This window comes from Aythya marila, assembly GCF_965140915.1.
Source record: "Aythya marila genome assembly, chromosome: 14".
NCBI lineage: Eukaryota > Metazoa > Chordata > Aves > Anseriformes > Anatidae > Aythya > Aythya marila.
In genome coordinates this window covers 11418826-11432294 of record NC_139055.1, presented here as the reverse complement: position 1 = coordinate 11432294, position 13469 = coordinate 11418826, and the positions used below count along the sequence as shown (strand labels likewise).

Here is a 13469-nt window from a genome sequence, read left to right as displayed (position 1 = left end):
TTATCACAAGCTCTTCGTGTTGAAGCCTACTGCAGGCCATTCAGCAGCCTTTTCCCCCCTGCTGGAACAGTAACCACAGCGCCATTTGATAAACAAAACTACTTCATCATTTTCCAATGCTGAATTAATCTGTTTACATTCAACAGTTCCAACCAGAAATTTATCTCTGCTATTTGCATTGCTTTGCACAATTATAGTTAAATTTCATCCAGTTGAACTTGCGGCAGAGAGGTTATCAGGACGGAATATTTTTCCTTCCACTAAAGCAGATAAGGGCTCTTTCATGAAAAGATATGAAAGGGAAAAGCCATATCAGAGAACAAATTGCATCCGAGAGGCTTTTATTACATTCTCAGTACTGCTAACTGGAACATGAATCACACCTTAACATATATCACCTCACCCAGCCAACTCTTAATTGCCTTTTCAAACTTTGAGTCAAATGGATGAAAGAAAGAGTGCCTTTAAACAGAAAAGATATTCTTAGTAATGTCCAGATTGATCCTTAGTTCCGGGAAAAGATTCACTATATCAAGACTAGTAGATGTTATTGATTTTGATGGCTCTCTAATCAAATCATTCCTTAAGCATCTACCTGAGATAGATGCACCTGATCTCCTAAGCTGTTAAAAGCACTTCTATGATACGGTATCTTTTAAGAAATTCAGTGACTGATTGATATTGCAAAGCTGCTGCAGCATTTGCTGTGTTTGCTTACCGCAAATATGAAGAGGACTTTTTTTTTTTTTTAAATAAATTAGCATGCTAAAAAATATCCACAGTAAATTGTCATCCAAATTACATGCTAGCAATTAATTTCCCCCAACAGATCTTCAAAGAAGCTTTATTTCCCAAAGTGGTGGAAGAATACTTGGTTTCCCTTACAAATCCAATGGATATGTATGTTCTGATACAGTATTTTAAATAAGGTGATTCTCTTAACTGTTGCAATAAAATCTACTGAAAAACTCATGCAAGTTGACTTAGCCAAGCCTCACACTGATGTAGCTTTAAGAAAAAACACAACAACCAAGGAATAAACATGAATCAACTTTATTTAAAAAGAGTACTAGCACAAGCTTTGTCACTGAAAATAGTCTTAATATCTTTTAGAACAAGCAACTTGCTTGATTATTTAGAAGTCCTTGATCCCAGCAACTACCAGTTGGAAAAGTGAAAGCATAGACACAGTGCTGTAAAAGCAAAAAGTAAAAGTACTGCTGAGTGATTGTATGAGGAGTACAGAATCAGAATCCACTGGTTTAGTACTAAAATAGCCTCCAGGTGAGAAATACTTTGAAGTAATAATACTTATCTCTGTAATGCTTTTTATTAGTATATCTCAACATACTTAAGGAAGGACAAGGCTATCAAATTGCTATAAGAAAGGGCTGTGTCACAACTGGAATTTGTCTTCTGATAACCTGCTACACAACTGTTAGTTTTGTATTAGAAACTGATTTGATGAACCAATTCCTAAAATGTACGAGTCACATGCACAGAAAAGGCAAAGCAAGAGAAGGCCAGATAAAGCTACATGCCTCCATGGTCCTGCGTCCCGTTCACCAGCAACAAACAAGTACTGTCTTCCACAAACCTATAAAAACCCCATAAAGCAGTAAGACCAGCTGTTTGCACTGGAAGTAGATACACTGCTATCCCTAGCAAAGTAGAATGGAGCCAAAACAAAGAAAGCCACGTGATTTTAATGACAGTAAATAACTTCCAAACAGCAGACATTTAGTAGATTAAAACCAAAAAGTCACATGCCAGCACTTCTGCAGTCTGGATTAAAAACCTGGACATGCCACTTCAAAAAACCACACTCCTCTAACAACTTAACTAAAGGGCGTTTCCTTGAGCTGACTGCAGTACATCGTTATCCTCCAAGCCATCTAAAAGGAAGAAACACTGCAGAATGGCATAATTACATGCTAGCCATTTTCTCTCAAAGCTAGGCAGTACTCATGCAGGTCCTCATTGGCTATCAACCTCATCAGTCCGGATCCAATCCCTAATTAACCCCATGTGCACTCACTAGATGAATCACATACCCACCTGGAGAGCAGGTCCCAGAACAGCAATCCTTTCATCTCCTAAAACCAGACTTCTAGCATTTCAGCACTAGACTTGCAGGCCAAGGTTGAAACCTCAGCCCCCTGAACTGTGTTTGTAATTTTGTCCATTTATCTGCAACATAAGCCGTAGTTATGTGCTCTACTCAACTCAGAGTGTATATGCAGTTCATAGAGTTGTAAACTGAAGAGCCACGTCCACGCAGCTGTGAAAGCCAACTTTCTGGTGCTGTGGTCACAGTACAGAGCAGGCAACCTTTTCCCTAGTCTTTTTTTTTAATGCCAACGACATAAGTTACAATACTTTTGTCTGCACAGCATTTCCAAGCAGCTTTTCTACTAGTCAAATGTTTCCAATGTCACTGTGCTATTCTTTCAGGGCATCGATATTGTTTCCAGACATCAACTTTGACTCTGTTTACATATCAAAGCTAAATAACAAAGCTCCAGACCCTAGGCAGGATTTATTTACGGCTTACATAAACAGAGCCCTACATTAACTACAGTTCCGCTGATTATATTTGTTATAACACTATTTGTTGAAATCAAAGTATTGCCATGCTATTAATAATTTCTTAAAGTTCTCATAGCAAGCAGAATGGAATTTACTACAGCAGCGTTTTCTCTTGAATGCACGCACACTTACCCACATAATGCATATTAAGGGCCAAGTACTTGTACTGGAAGAGAGGGTTGTTGTGCAGGCTACTTCTTTGGATCTGCTGGAAGAATGAGCTGACGTCCCATCTGTACAAGACATCCAACAGCATGATGCTCGGGACCCTCAGGGCCACATTTAATATTGCCTCCAACTTCTCCTTCGCAGCCATTCTCTTCCCTTTCCGTGAATTGGCAGCAGACTGTAAATAGCACAAGACAGAAGAGTAATCAGATCAATCTCCCTGTACAAACAGCTATTACTGATCATCTGAATGGGGCTTCCTGTGCGGCCACAAATGACTGAATGAATCAACCGAGTTAAAATTCACATCCAGACAGGACAGCTTCTAATGTTGCTATATGAAGATCAATTTGCTAGCAGTTTTCCACGGGGATACTGTAAAAGGGGGGCTGTGGGAGTAGGTTAATGACACAATAAAAATGGTCATAGGGTATGCACTGAACAAACCTTTATTCTTACTTCCTCTAATTCAGCATCCAAGTCCCCAGCCAAAGGACCACAGCGTACAAGATACTACATTGTGGTAAGCTACTGCATAAGCTTTAAAAACCAAACACCACCAAGATTCACGATCTCCCGTGAGCTACGCTATTTCTGTACACTATTTCTATAACTCTCAATGCAAACTGAAATAATTTCCAATACACAAACTTACAAAGAAAAGTTATTTGTGACATTCATTAACCTCTACGATTTTATACTTTATGGAATTGAGGGCTGTTGATTTCAAAGATTAAGATTAGTGACGCAAATATTCTGCTCATTTTAATGTAATTCCCTACAAGGAATCATACAAACAGAAGACTATATCCTCTCTCAGGAGTACCAGAAGGTAATTTAATTGCAGAGCTTGAGAGCAGAGTAGATGGATGATGCAAGACAACACAGGGCTTTTTTTTTTTTAAAAAAATTTAAAAAAAAAAATTTTTTTTCCTCTTTCAAAATTGTAAGGGAAAAAAAAAGGTCCACAGGTCCACAACAGCATCTCAAAAGGTATATAGTCACCAACAGGACCATTTTAAAGAGCAAAAGGATCCGTTTCCACATCCTGTCAGAGCACTGCCTTCAGCTGAGCCCCTAAACGAAAGGTGCTGTTTAAGCACACAGCCACCCTCCCACCCGAGGCTGTATTTGAAAGCCACCAGCTCCACACAGCCCATCGGAGCAGTGCAGCTGAAGGCCAAGGTGGGGATGATCCCAGTGAGTGTTAATCCACAAGCAGCCATTCAAACAGATGAAAACAATCAGCCCCAGCACCACCAGTCTGCAGCCCAGTTCAGGTTTAGCCTTTTCTTATTAGAGGGATGCTTCGAAAGAACTGCATCCCAGCCACCAAAACAGAAAAATCTACGCTTGGAACTGCACTTCCCAAGTAAGTTTCACAGGATTTCATTCAAATGGTCATTGTGAAATTTTTTAAAAAGGTAACACAGAAGCACAGCATGAAAGGAAGTCATGCTCACACACAGAAACCAAGAAACATTTCCTCCTTGTACAAGGACATGCACAAAGAATTGTCTGAAGCTGTATTTGTGCTGCCACAGACAAGATGCTACGAGAAAGGTGCACACCTAAAGCCACTCTGACACTTGTCAAGGCACGATGACAAAACTAACTCAGCTCAAGAAGCCAGGACAGATCGATAGCGAGATTCGTCTCGGTAAACCACAGGCTTCAGGGCTGCAGCTTGCCTTCGTCTAACCCACAGCCAGGTTATGCAAACACAGGCACCTTTTCCAAAAGCCCTACAGACCCCAAAGGCAGCACAGCCCTCCCTGGCACACACCACTCCACTGGGCATTTTGCAGTGCTTCCCAAGGGGATTCAAAGGCCAGCCACAACACTGGAAGATATTTAAAACGAAAAACCAAAATCATAACCAGAATAGCTTAAAGAACACTGGGGTTCAACATTTAGTGTGAATGAAGACGGAGTTTTAATGTATGGTGCTGAACAAGTGCAAGCTGGGACTTACACAAAGCATTTCAGCTGCATACTAAAATTCAAGCCTATGCTTAGAAAAGCTCAGAGGCACGCTGTTTAAAGACAATTCATATGAAGACATTTCAAGTGTCCTGTACCTTTTTTCCCCAAAAAACTCCTTGGTTTTGCCAAGCATGCAAAATTAATTACAGTGAATTAATTGAACCAAGCTTCCTCCTGCTTTTCGCTAGGTCGCTGTTCCAAGTGGATCAGGGCTTAGGGGTGGGCAGGAGCTGCCGTACAGGTTTTCACGCTGTCATGAAATTCCCCACATAAAGTGCCAACAAGCACCTGATTTCAAGTTATGCTCCTGTAACCAGCAAACCTCCTCTAGCCGACAGCAACAACCAAACACGAGACAAGAAGGAAGTTTCCACTTTCCCCAAGTACTCTGAATGCAGATTTCCGTGGACTTCTCTCTACACTCAAAATTAACTGAGGTTCTGCACATCCAAATTAAACAATCTTCTACATTCATACCTGCACACTTGAGAATATAAGAAAACTGGGAAGTGCAGCGTTTGTCACCTACAACAAACTCCAATTGCGAACTTGTTAAAACAAAAGCAAAACAAACTCAGAAAATCACATTCTCTTGCAATTGATGGGTATTAATGGAAATTAATTCATGTATTACAAGAAGCAGCCACTGAAACACTGCAGCATATTCTGTCACTGCCTAACAAAGCACCCAATGCTAATAAGAAACTCTTTAAAATTAACTTCAGTGGCAATGTGGATGTGTTAAATAAAGCCTCAGTTGTAATTGCTGCCAAGTTCTAACAGAATGTAATGCAGGCAAGCAACAAAGTCCGCTGCACTAAGCTCATTATATTGTAAAGAGCTCTCACAATACATTATTTTGATTGGTGTAAAAACAAAAACATTAAGCCTCTAAAACCTTTAGATAAATAATGATGACAAGAGTTGCTGGATGCTCAGACATTAGAGGAACACAGGCCATGCTTTAACATGACCAAAAAATGGACTTCAGAGCAGGACTGGGAAGCTGCGAGTTTGTGACCCAGAATTTTTTCCTGATGATTTCAAATGTCTTCCTGTTCCAAATCAGGACAAGAAAAAGCACAGTCTTGGGAAGAAATTCTGACTTCACCTCTTCCCTGAGTGCAAGCACAGCTGCGCTATTTGACCACAAACAGCTTTAAGAAGTCTCCCATCACAACTGATTAATGCTCATGGAAACATTCTTATTTTCTAACAACACAGCACTGCTCAAAAATCCCTTCCTCAGCTGGCACAAACATTTTGTCAAAAACATATTCCTAGCTAGCTTCAAAAACAACAGTAGAATTCACAAAACCTGATTTTATTTGCTTTTTTTTTTTTGTTTAAAATATTACAAATTGGTCCCTGCTAATTCCATTAGCAAAACAGATTAGCAGCAAGCTTAAAAAACTCTCAAAGACAACATACATTTATTTTCCCTATAATAGGAATTTCTTTCTGAGGCTCTGCCTTCACATAAAAATTTGCCACTTCGTCTGAGGCTGTGATTTATGCCCCAAACCAATGTAACTGATTTTTGCACCGATTCAATATAAAACTATCACATCACAGGAAACAAATACTAATAAAGTACAAGGGGACACAAAACCTGCATCCATTTATCCAAGCAGGTGCTAAGTCACACGAACACAGTTTCTAATATTTAGAAAAGCATTACACAAAAGCTACTTAATGTTTACTAAAACATATTGGAATATTTGCAAACCTAAGAGTTGCTCTGATACTACTGCCACCAAAAATCATCACAGAAAGATTCAGTAGCTCCAGCTGGGATCAGAACTTCACAACTAGACTGGATCCTGCAATGTCTAGTCTAACATCTGCAAACAAACAAGGCGCTCATTCTCCTGCAAGATCAAGACCTAAAACATTTGGAAAGGCTGACACCATCACCCCTCTCCAAAAAATATATACATTTTTTTTTTCAACTTCCATTTTTCACATCTATGAAACTCTAGTGATTTTGCACACATCCATTAACAAGCAGACTTTGATCTGTAATCTAGTTTTGACTTTGAATACTTAAACGGAAGATATTCCTAAATCAGGAATGGTTTGATTTTTCCGAAAGTTAAACATGGCTAGACAGATCTTGAAGAGGGGAAAAAAAAATCTCAACTTGCAACTATAGAAAGATTCAATGTCACAGTTCAAAAAATTAAAATACTAAAATTAGTCCCAGAAGTGCTATATTCATGCATTTCTCAGAACCCTTCTTCCCAAGTGCCTGTCCTGCTCTTGAGAAGAAAAAAAAGAACTTGAAGTACAGAAGAATCCCATCCTCCAGAGACTTAAATCATCAGTCTGGGAGAGAGAAAACAGAGAAGGGAAGGAACAGGACAAAAAGGTTTATCAGATATACACTTAGAAAAGAATTTCCCTGTGTGAGCCTGTAAGGAAAAAAAAAAACTAGAGCTCCGGAGAGTTATGTGAGTCACCGATCCATCAGAACAGCTCTTTCCCATGCAGTCAGCAGCAAGGAAAGCAGAAAGATGCCTCGCTCCTGTACAATTTAAATGAGGCCAAGTTCTGTTTTGGCTAACAAGGACAGCACTCAAAATTTCTGCTGAGAAGGCCAGACACAATGAGCATACCAAGCGCACTAATAAAGTGGTGAAACATTGCAGTCGTGTACAGTAAAGCTGTCATTACGAACTGGTCAGCATCTCCAATAATACTGCGTTTTCGTAGCTCACTACTGTAGTAATTTCAAGTAATAACCCTTGAGTATTTAGCATTCGATTCAAAGCTTTGGAGAGTGTCAGGTGGCAAACAGAGTACTCAATCTTGCCATGTGAGAAGTTATGAAGAATAAACAAAATTCCCCTCCCCATCTGGTTTGACAATATGGATTGCTGTAGAGCTGGAGCGGCGGTAGGACTGGAGAACTGCTATTTCCATCTAGAAAACAAATGAATTGCTAAATTCCTGCTCAGGCAAGACCCAATCAGCTATCAACTGAGAAATACCTGAATTAATCATTTCAACTAATGCACGATATACTTCAGGAATAAGCAACTTTTACTGCAAAATACGTAGGCACCACCTCATAGCTGTTCGTAGGGACATAAGAGAGCATGCATTCATATTAAAGACATGCTAAAAACAGCAAAACAAACTAGAGACAGTTAACTCTATAGCAGAAAAATCTACATTTCCAACTTTCAATATTAGCTAGCTTTATGAGGAAGAAGAAAATCAATTCAGGAAATGAGAATGCGTATCGCGGCACTGTGAAGTTAAAGTTGCTTTAAAGATTTATTTCTGGAGTACTTTCATACACTGCGAGCAGTTCCAGCACACTCAATTATATTGCAAGTGGATTATTTATAGGCAGCCTGTAAAACATCCTGCCCCTTTTAGTTTTCATAACGAGCAGGTAAGACCAGGGAACTGAACTCGGGGACTAACACACAGTAACAAAGGTTAACAAATCCAGCAAGTCTGCAGAAAAATCTTTCTGTGGTTTCCTACACAATCAGCTCTCTGCCTGCACATTATCGGTTCAAACTCGGTCACAATAAGAGGGGCTGCCTGTTTTTTAGACCACAGCTGTCCAGTTAAGCACCTAAATGACAGCAATCTAATTCATTAAATATATAAATAAATATATTTAAGTAAACTCTTCAGGGGAAAAAAAAATAGATTGAATCAACAGAAACCAAACTGCTCTCGGGTCCTTTTCAACTCTCCAGTTTCTTGTCGTTCCAAGGTTCAGTTTATTAGCTAGTTATTCAGCTTTTCTTTTTTTTTTTTTTTTTCCCTCCCTATCACGGCCATATTTGCAAGTCTACACCTACAAGCCTGCCTAACCACATTTGTATCAGCATATTCTGAGAAAATCTGGGCAGCAATCCCAAAGCGCCTCTGCAGAGGACAGAATACCCGGGGGACCTGCACACGGAGCAGTAATGACAGCCCAAGATGATGCAGGCTCTGACAACCTCCCTCAAAAGCTGGATCACAGAAGACCAGCCACGCAAGTAAAGCTCAGGTACCCCCACAAAAAACCTGCAACCCGAATGTGTTACCAGGATGCAGTTACATGACAGGATGAAATATATCCCATCCTCCACAATTGCTCATTTAGTTTTTAGCCATTTCAGATACAGACGCAGCCTACGTTTAGCGCCTGCAATGCCAACAACTAGCTACCCAACTGGTTAGAAGTTAAAATAGAAAATAAGACTTTCAAGATTTTCCTCTGTCAATACTGTAAAAGTTTCCATTGTTGCACCTTATCTACTTGAGTCCTTTAAATAAAGAGCATCAGTTTCCAGGCCTGTCAAATAGGCTGCTTAGCTTCCTGCACTAAGAGACTTGTGCGACAGGAAGATCAAACAAATGGCAAAAACACTTAGAAAAGTCCCTTTTAAACCATGTTTAAACTCAAGACAGGCAGGCAACTGAACAAAAAAAAAAATCCAGAAAAACTCCATGAGGTGAACCATCTACTTCTGAATGCTCCTTTCAAGCACGCAATTAATTACAAAGCAATAAGGCTTCTCTAAAATGAAAGGAAATGCTTTAAAAGTAAGTGCAGAGAGAAACCAACGCACAGATGTCTGAATCATATCGAAGGTGCTAGACGTGAATATGCACTTAAAAGGCAAAACTACCATGACCCATCCACTTTATAATCACATCAAACATTCCCAGGTGTGTCTGGAAATAAAAATGGATTCAGAAAGCGAGTAACCAGTAACCACCAAACAATAAAAGAGGCTTCCAGCAAACTGGAATAGAAGCCCTCTGCATGTACTCGTGAAGAGGAAGAAAACGACTCTGAAGTAGCAAATAGAGCAGGTTTTGAAGAGTGCAATGTGAAACACTAAGCAGGCTTATAGAGTTTTCCAAGGCACACCCATTCATTCAGGTCTTGCTGGCATGATGTGCCTCTGCATCTGCACCACGGATTCCAGCAGCTGAAGCCGAGCAGACACTAAGCTCCTTCCATCACCTCCAAAGGAAGGAATTCCCCAGGATTTCTTCAGACGCACACAGCTCGGTTCACCAGAATTAGGTTGCTCTAACGTCAGCAGTTCCTTCTAAGGCTGACATAAACAAGGTGAGTCCTGCGCTTTGGACAAGCAGCAGCTCGATGTTGCTAAGGTTTTTGATGATCCTCCTATATAGCGGTGGTCACAGAGATGCCTGTTCCCTAATGAGTTTAGGAATTAATAAAATTAAACGCTTTAAAGATGTAAGAACTTGGAAAAGAAATGCAGCCGACTGCCATAGTTATTAGAAGTAGCTGGAAACAAAAAGATAGCCCTGCACGGCCAGCTGATCGCTCAAGATAACTGCCACAAACGAGTCCCAAGTCCACCAAACAACTTACCAGAAACTCCTGCGTTAAAACCCGCAGAAGGAACAAACACAGCAACACCTACAGACTCCCAAGAAATATATATACCTATAATTTCACTGAGATCACAAGCAGCTAGCACTCAGGAGCCAAACCACCGGAGAACTCTCCCTTTTGCCAGCCAACGTGAGGCAGGCGATGCCGGGCTCCCACCCAGCACCCACCAAGTCCTCAACCCCTCGGTGCCACCCCGGGGTGCTGCGGGGGGTGGTCGCTCCTTACCTCAGGCCGCCCCCACCGAGCTGGGGGTCGGACAGACGGACAGAGGGCCGGACAGACCGACCGAGGGGGCGCCACGAAGCCGGCGCCTCGCTCAGCCGCCGGGCCCGAGCCCAGCGCCACAAGCGGGCCCAGCGCGGCCCCCCCCCCGCACCCGCAGCCCCCCACCCACCCACACGGCTCGGGCCGCTCCCCGCCCGCCAGGCGCCGCCCTCGCCCCCCACTCGGGGCCGCGCACGGAGGCAGCCGGGTGCCCCCCCCACGGGAGCGCGCACAGGCAGAGGGGTGGGCGATCACCTGAAGCGGTGGTGGTGGTCGTGGCCGCCGCCTCTTATTCCTATTCTCCCCCCTCCTCCTCCTCCTTTTTCTCCTTCTTCTCCTCCTGTCGGTCCCGCGGCGGGGGCTCGGCGCCTCAGAGCGGCGGCTCGGTGCCCGGTGGTGGCGGCAGAGCGGCTCCCTGAGGCACCATGGCCGCGCCGCGCCGCCTCAGGGCGCCGCCAGCGCACGGCCCCGCAGCAGGGCGGCCATGGCCCCGCTGCCAGCGCGCGCCCGACGCCCCGCGCCGCGCATGCGCGCACCCCGCCTCCACTGAGGGGAGGGGGGGGTAGCGCGGAATGGCGGCGGTCGCCCCCGCGCTGGGAGGGGGCACCGATGGGGGATGCGGAGGGAAGGGGTCGGTGCCGTGCCCTGCCCTGCCCGCCGGGCCCCTCTCGTTCTCGGCAAGGCTCGGGGTCGGATTCCGGTGGGATGTCGAGGCTGCAGCTCCGGCTCGGAGCTCCCCGGTGTCCAGGCTGCGGCCAGCCCCAAAAATGAGTCAGAAAAAGTCACTCTGTAAAATAAGGGTAGCGTCTGGCTGGAGGTTAAGAAGGGCAGATCTGCGGTTTTGATAATAGTCGGTGCTGGCCTTGTGTAACACAGCGCTCTATCAATGTAAAATATTAAAGCTGACTCAGACTGCTCCAGCGGTGTGGAACCTGTGGTCACCTTTGGTGTGATCAACCTGAAAATATCAGCTTTTTGTGCTGCTTTTGGCGTTTCTCAGCAGAAGACCTGCACTAAGGGCAGCCCCCCACAGCACAGACCAGAGCCAGAGCTCTTCACAGCCTGAGCTCATGACCCCCAAAACATCCCACCTTGGCTCAGCGCACACAGGTTGCACGGCCAAGCCCTAGTGTGAGCTTTTAAGTGGTAAGGAAAAGGTGAAACCCGAGAAGTAATGGTTTTGCCTTTAATACTTAAAAAAAAAAAAAAATTCAAAGCCACATTGTCTAGGACATGAGAAACTGCTGCAGTGAGGAATGAGGGAATACGCTGAACTGGAAAATCCTGTAGCTCACAGAGGTTGGGCTAGCCAACCTAGTAATTGCTTTTTTCCTGCCATCTCTAATGAGAACAGTAGCATTCACAGATATACATATTAAAAACGCTTAGCCTCAGCATAATGTTTTGAACTATGAGCAACAGATACTAAAATAAAGGCTTTGGATGTCTGTCTACGCTGCTTTGCAAAATGACCCTTCCCTCAGCACCCAGGGGGTTTCCAAACACCAGAACAACAACAGTTTGAACTCGCCCATGTTAGTTTCTGTCAACACTGTGGTAGGGCTCGGCCCTACTGCATACACCAATGGTTGCATTTGGTGTTAACACTGGACCCTTCTCCCACATTTCTGTCAGCTCAGTAATCATCAGAAAGGAGACCAACCAGCACAACTTGACAGCTGTACCAAACAGAAGTACCACCTCAGCTCACTGATACAATTTTTTACAAGCTTCAGATTTTAATGCTGTTTTAAAAATAAGCTTTATTAAATATATTTAAAGCTTTTAGTTTAAAGCAATCAGAGAAGATGGGAAAACACTGGCTTCACCAGGCTCCATCCATCCCATTGTTCTGCCTGGCTCAGCCTACTCGCTTCTTTGTCACTATTATTCACTAATACTTGTCAGTACTACTACACCACTTCTTATCACAAGGAGTATGAACCAGCAGCTGTCATATAAGGCATAAGAATCTCAGCTCCATTTCTATGGAGTGCTTGTATTCTCATGCCGTACATGGGAAAAGAAAAAAAAAAAATCACATGAGTCACTTCTGTTCTTTGTGGGCTTGGTTCAATGCTGACTGAAGTCAGGGGCAATGGTGTAAACCGTGGAATCTGTAAATCCTACTGCCTGTTTTCAGTGCTGCTTCTGAAAAAAAAAAAAATCAAGTAGCAGAGAGAATAACAAATTCACAGTTGTATACGTCAATAGGTTTTACTAGGAGAAGGAGTGAAAGTTTCTATTATTTCGAAGTATTTATATCACGGAAGTATTGTAGCAAATCACTGAAGTTCTTACTTCAGTTTGCAAGCAGACAATAGGAACTGAATGCCATTTTTGTTCATTTCATCATCTCTCATCATTTCATTCTGAAAACGTGTTACTTCACAAAAGCACAGGTTTTCTAATGGGCAAACCAGGTATGTGGCTTTACCACTGTCTTGTCAAGCACGTCTTAGAAAATGTACCTTTACTTTGTTTCCTTTCTCTGCACTTTTAAAAACCTTTTCTGCTTCTGACACTGAGTGGCTAAGAGTTCCGAATTCAATGATTGTTTCTCTCTCATTATTAGCAGAGGCATTTGAACTCCAAACATTCAGTGATCAGTAGCTGAGGACTGAAGGGAGATACTTTGGTGACATCTCATTAAAACTCCCAAAAGACCTTCTCAGAGTTCAGACAATGAGGAAATTTGACTTGTCCATGTGGATGGACAACTGCCAGCACCTCAAACTGCTTACAGAGAAAATCTCTCATAAGAATTCTCAAGAGCAGCCAAATACGCTGACGTGGCAGGACACTGCATGCCTAAGGTGGACAATAACATGGGCAGTTAGTTTTATTTGAAGCTTCTTTTACAAGCAAGTGTTTCAAGAAATATTCACAAATATATATGTTCAAACAAAAGAACATCTTAATAAGCAGTAGGTCAGACAAAAGTTAAATGCAAAAATTAAAATTATTTGTGAAACCTGATTTGGTGCCATGTGTACACCTTAATACACCAATGGCAGCCAGCCCCCAAAGTTTGTGTTCTCTTGTTGAAATCTTAGCCCGTTCACTAAATGAA

General features: G+C 42.8%; 1 protein-coding gene across 1 annotated transcript in view; it reads right to left on the bottom strand.

Annotated features, from left to right (window-relative positions):
- The window catches only part of RNF145 (ring finger protein 145), a 44524-nt gene extending 33602 nt beyond the window's left edge, over positions 1-10922 (bottom strand). The window contains exons 1-2 of the mRNA XM_082771492.1: positions 10652-10922; positions 2722-2935 (exon numbers count right to left, since the gene is read on the bottom strand). Coding sequence (XP_082627618.1) covers positions 2722-2905 — 184 coding nt within the window. The 5' untranslated portion in view covers positions 2906-2935; positions 10652-10922. The remainder of the gene's footprint in view (positions 1-2721; positions 2936-10651) is intronic.
- Between the last annotated feature and the right edge of the window lie 2547 nt (positions 10923-13469).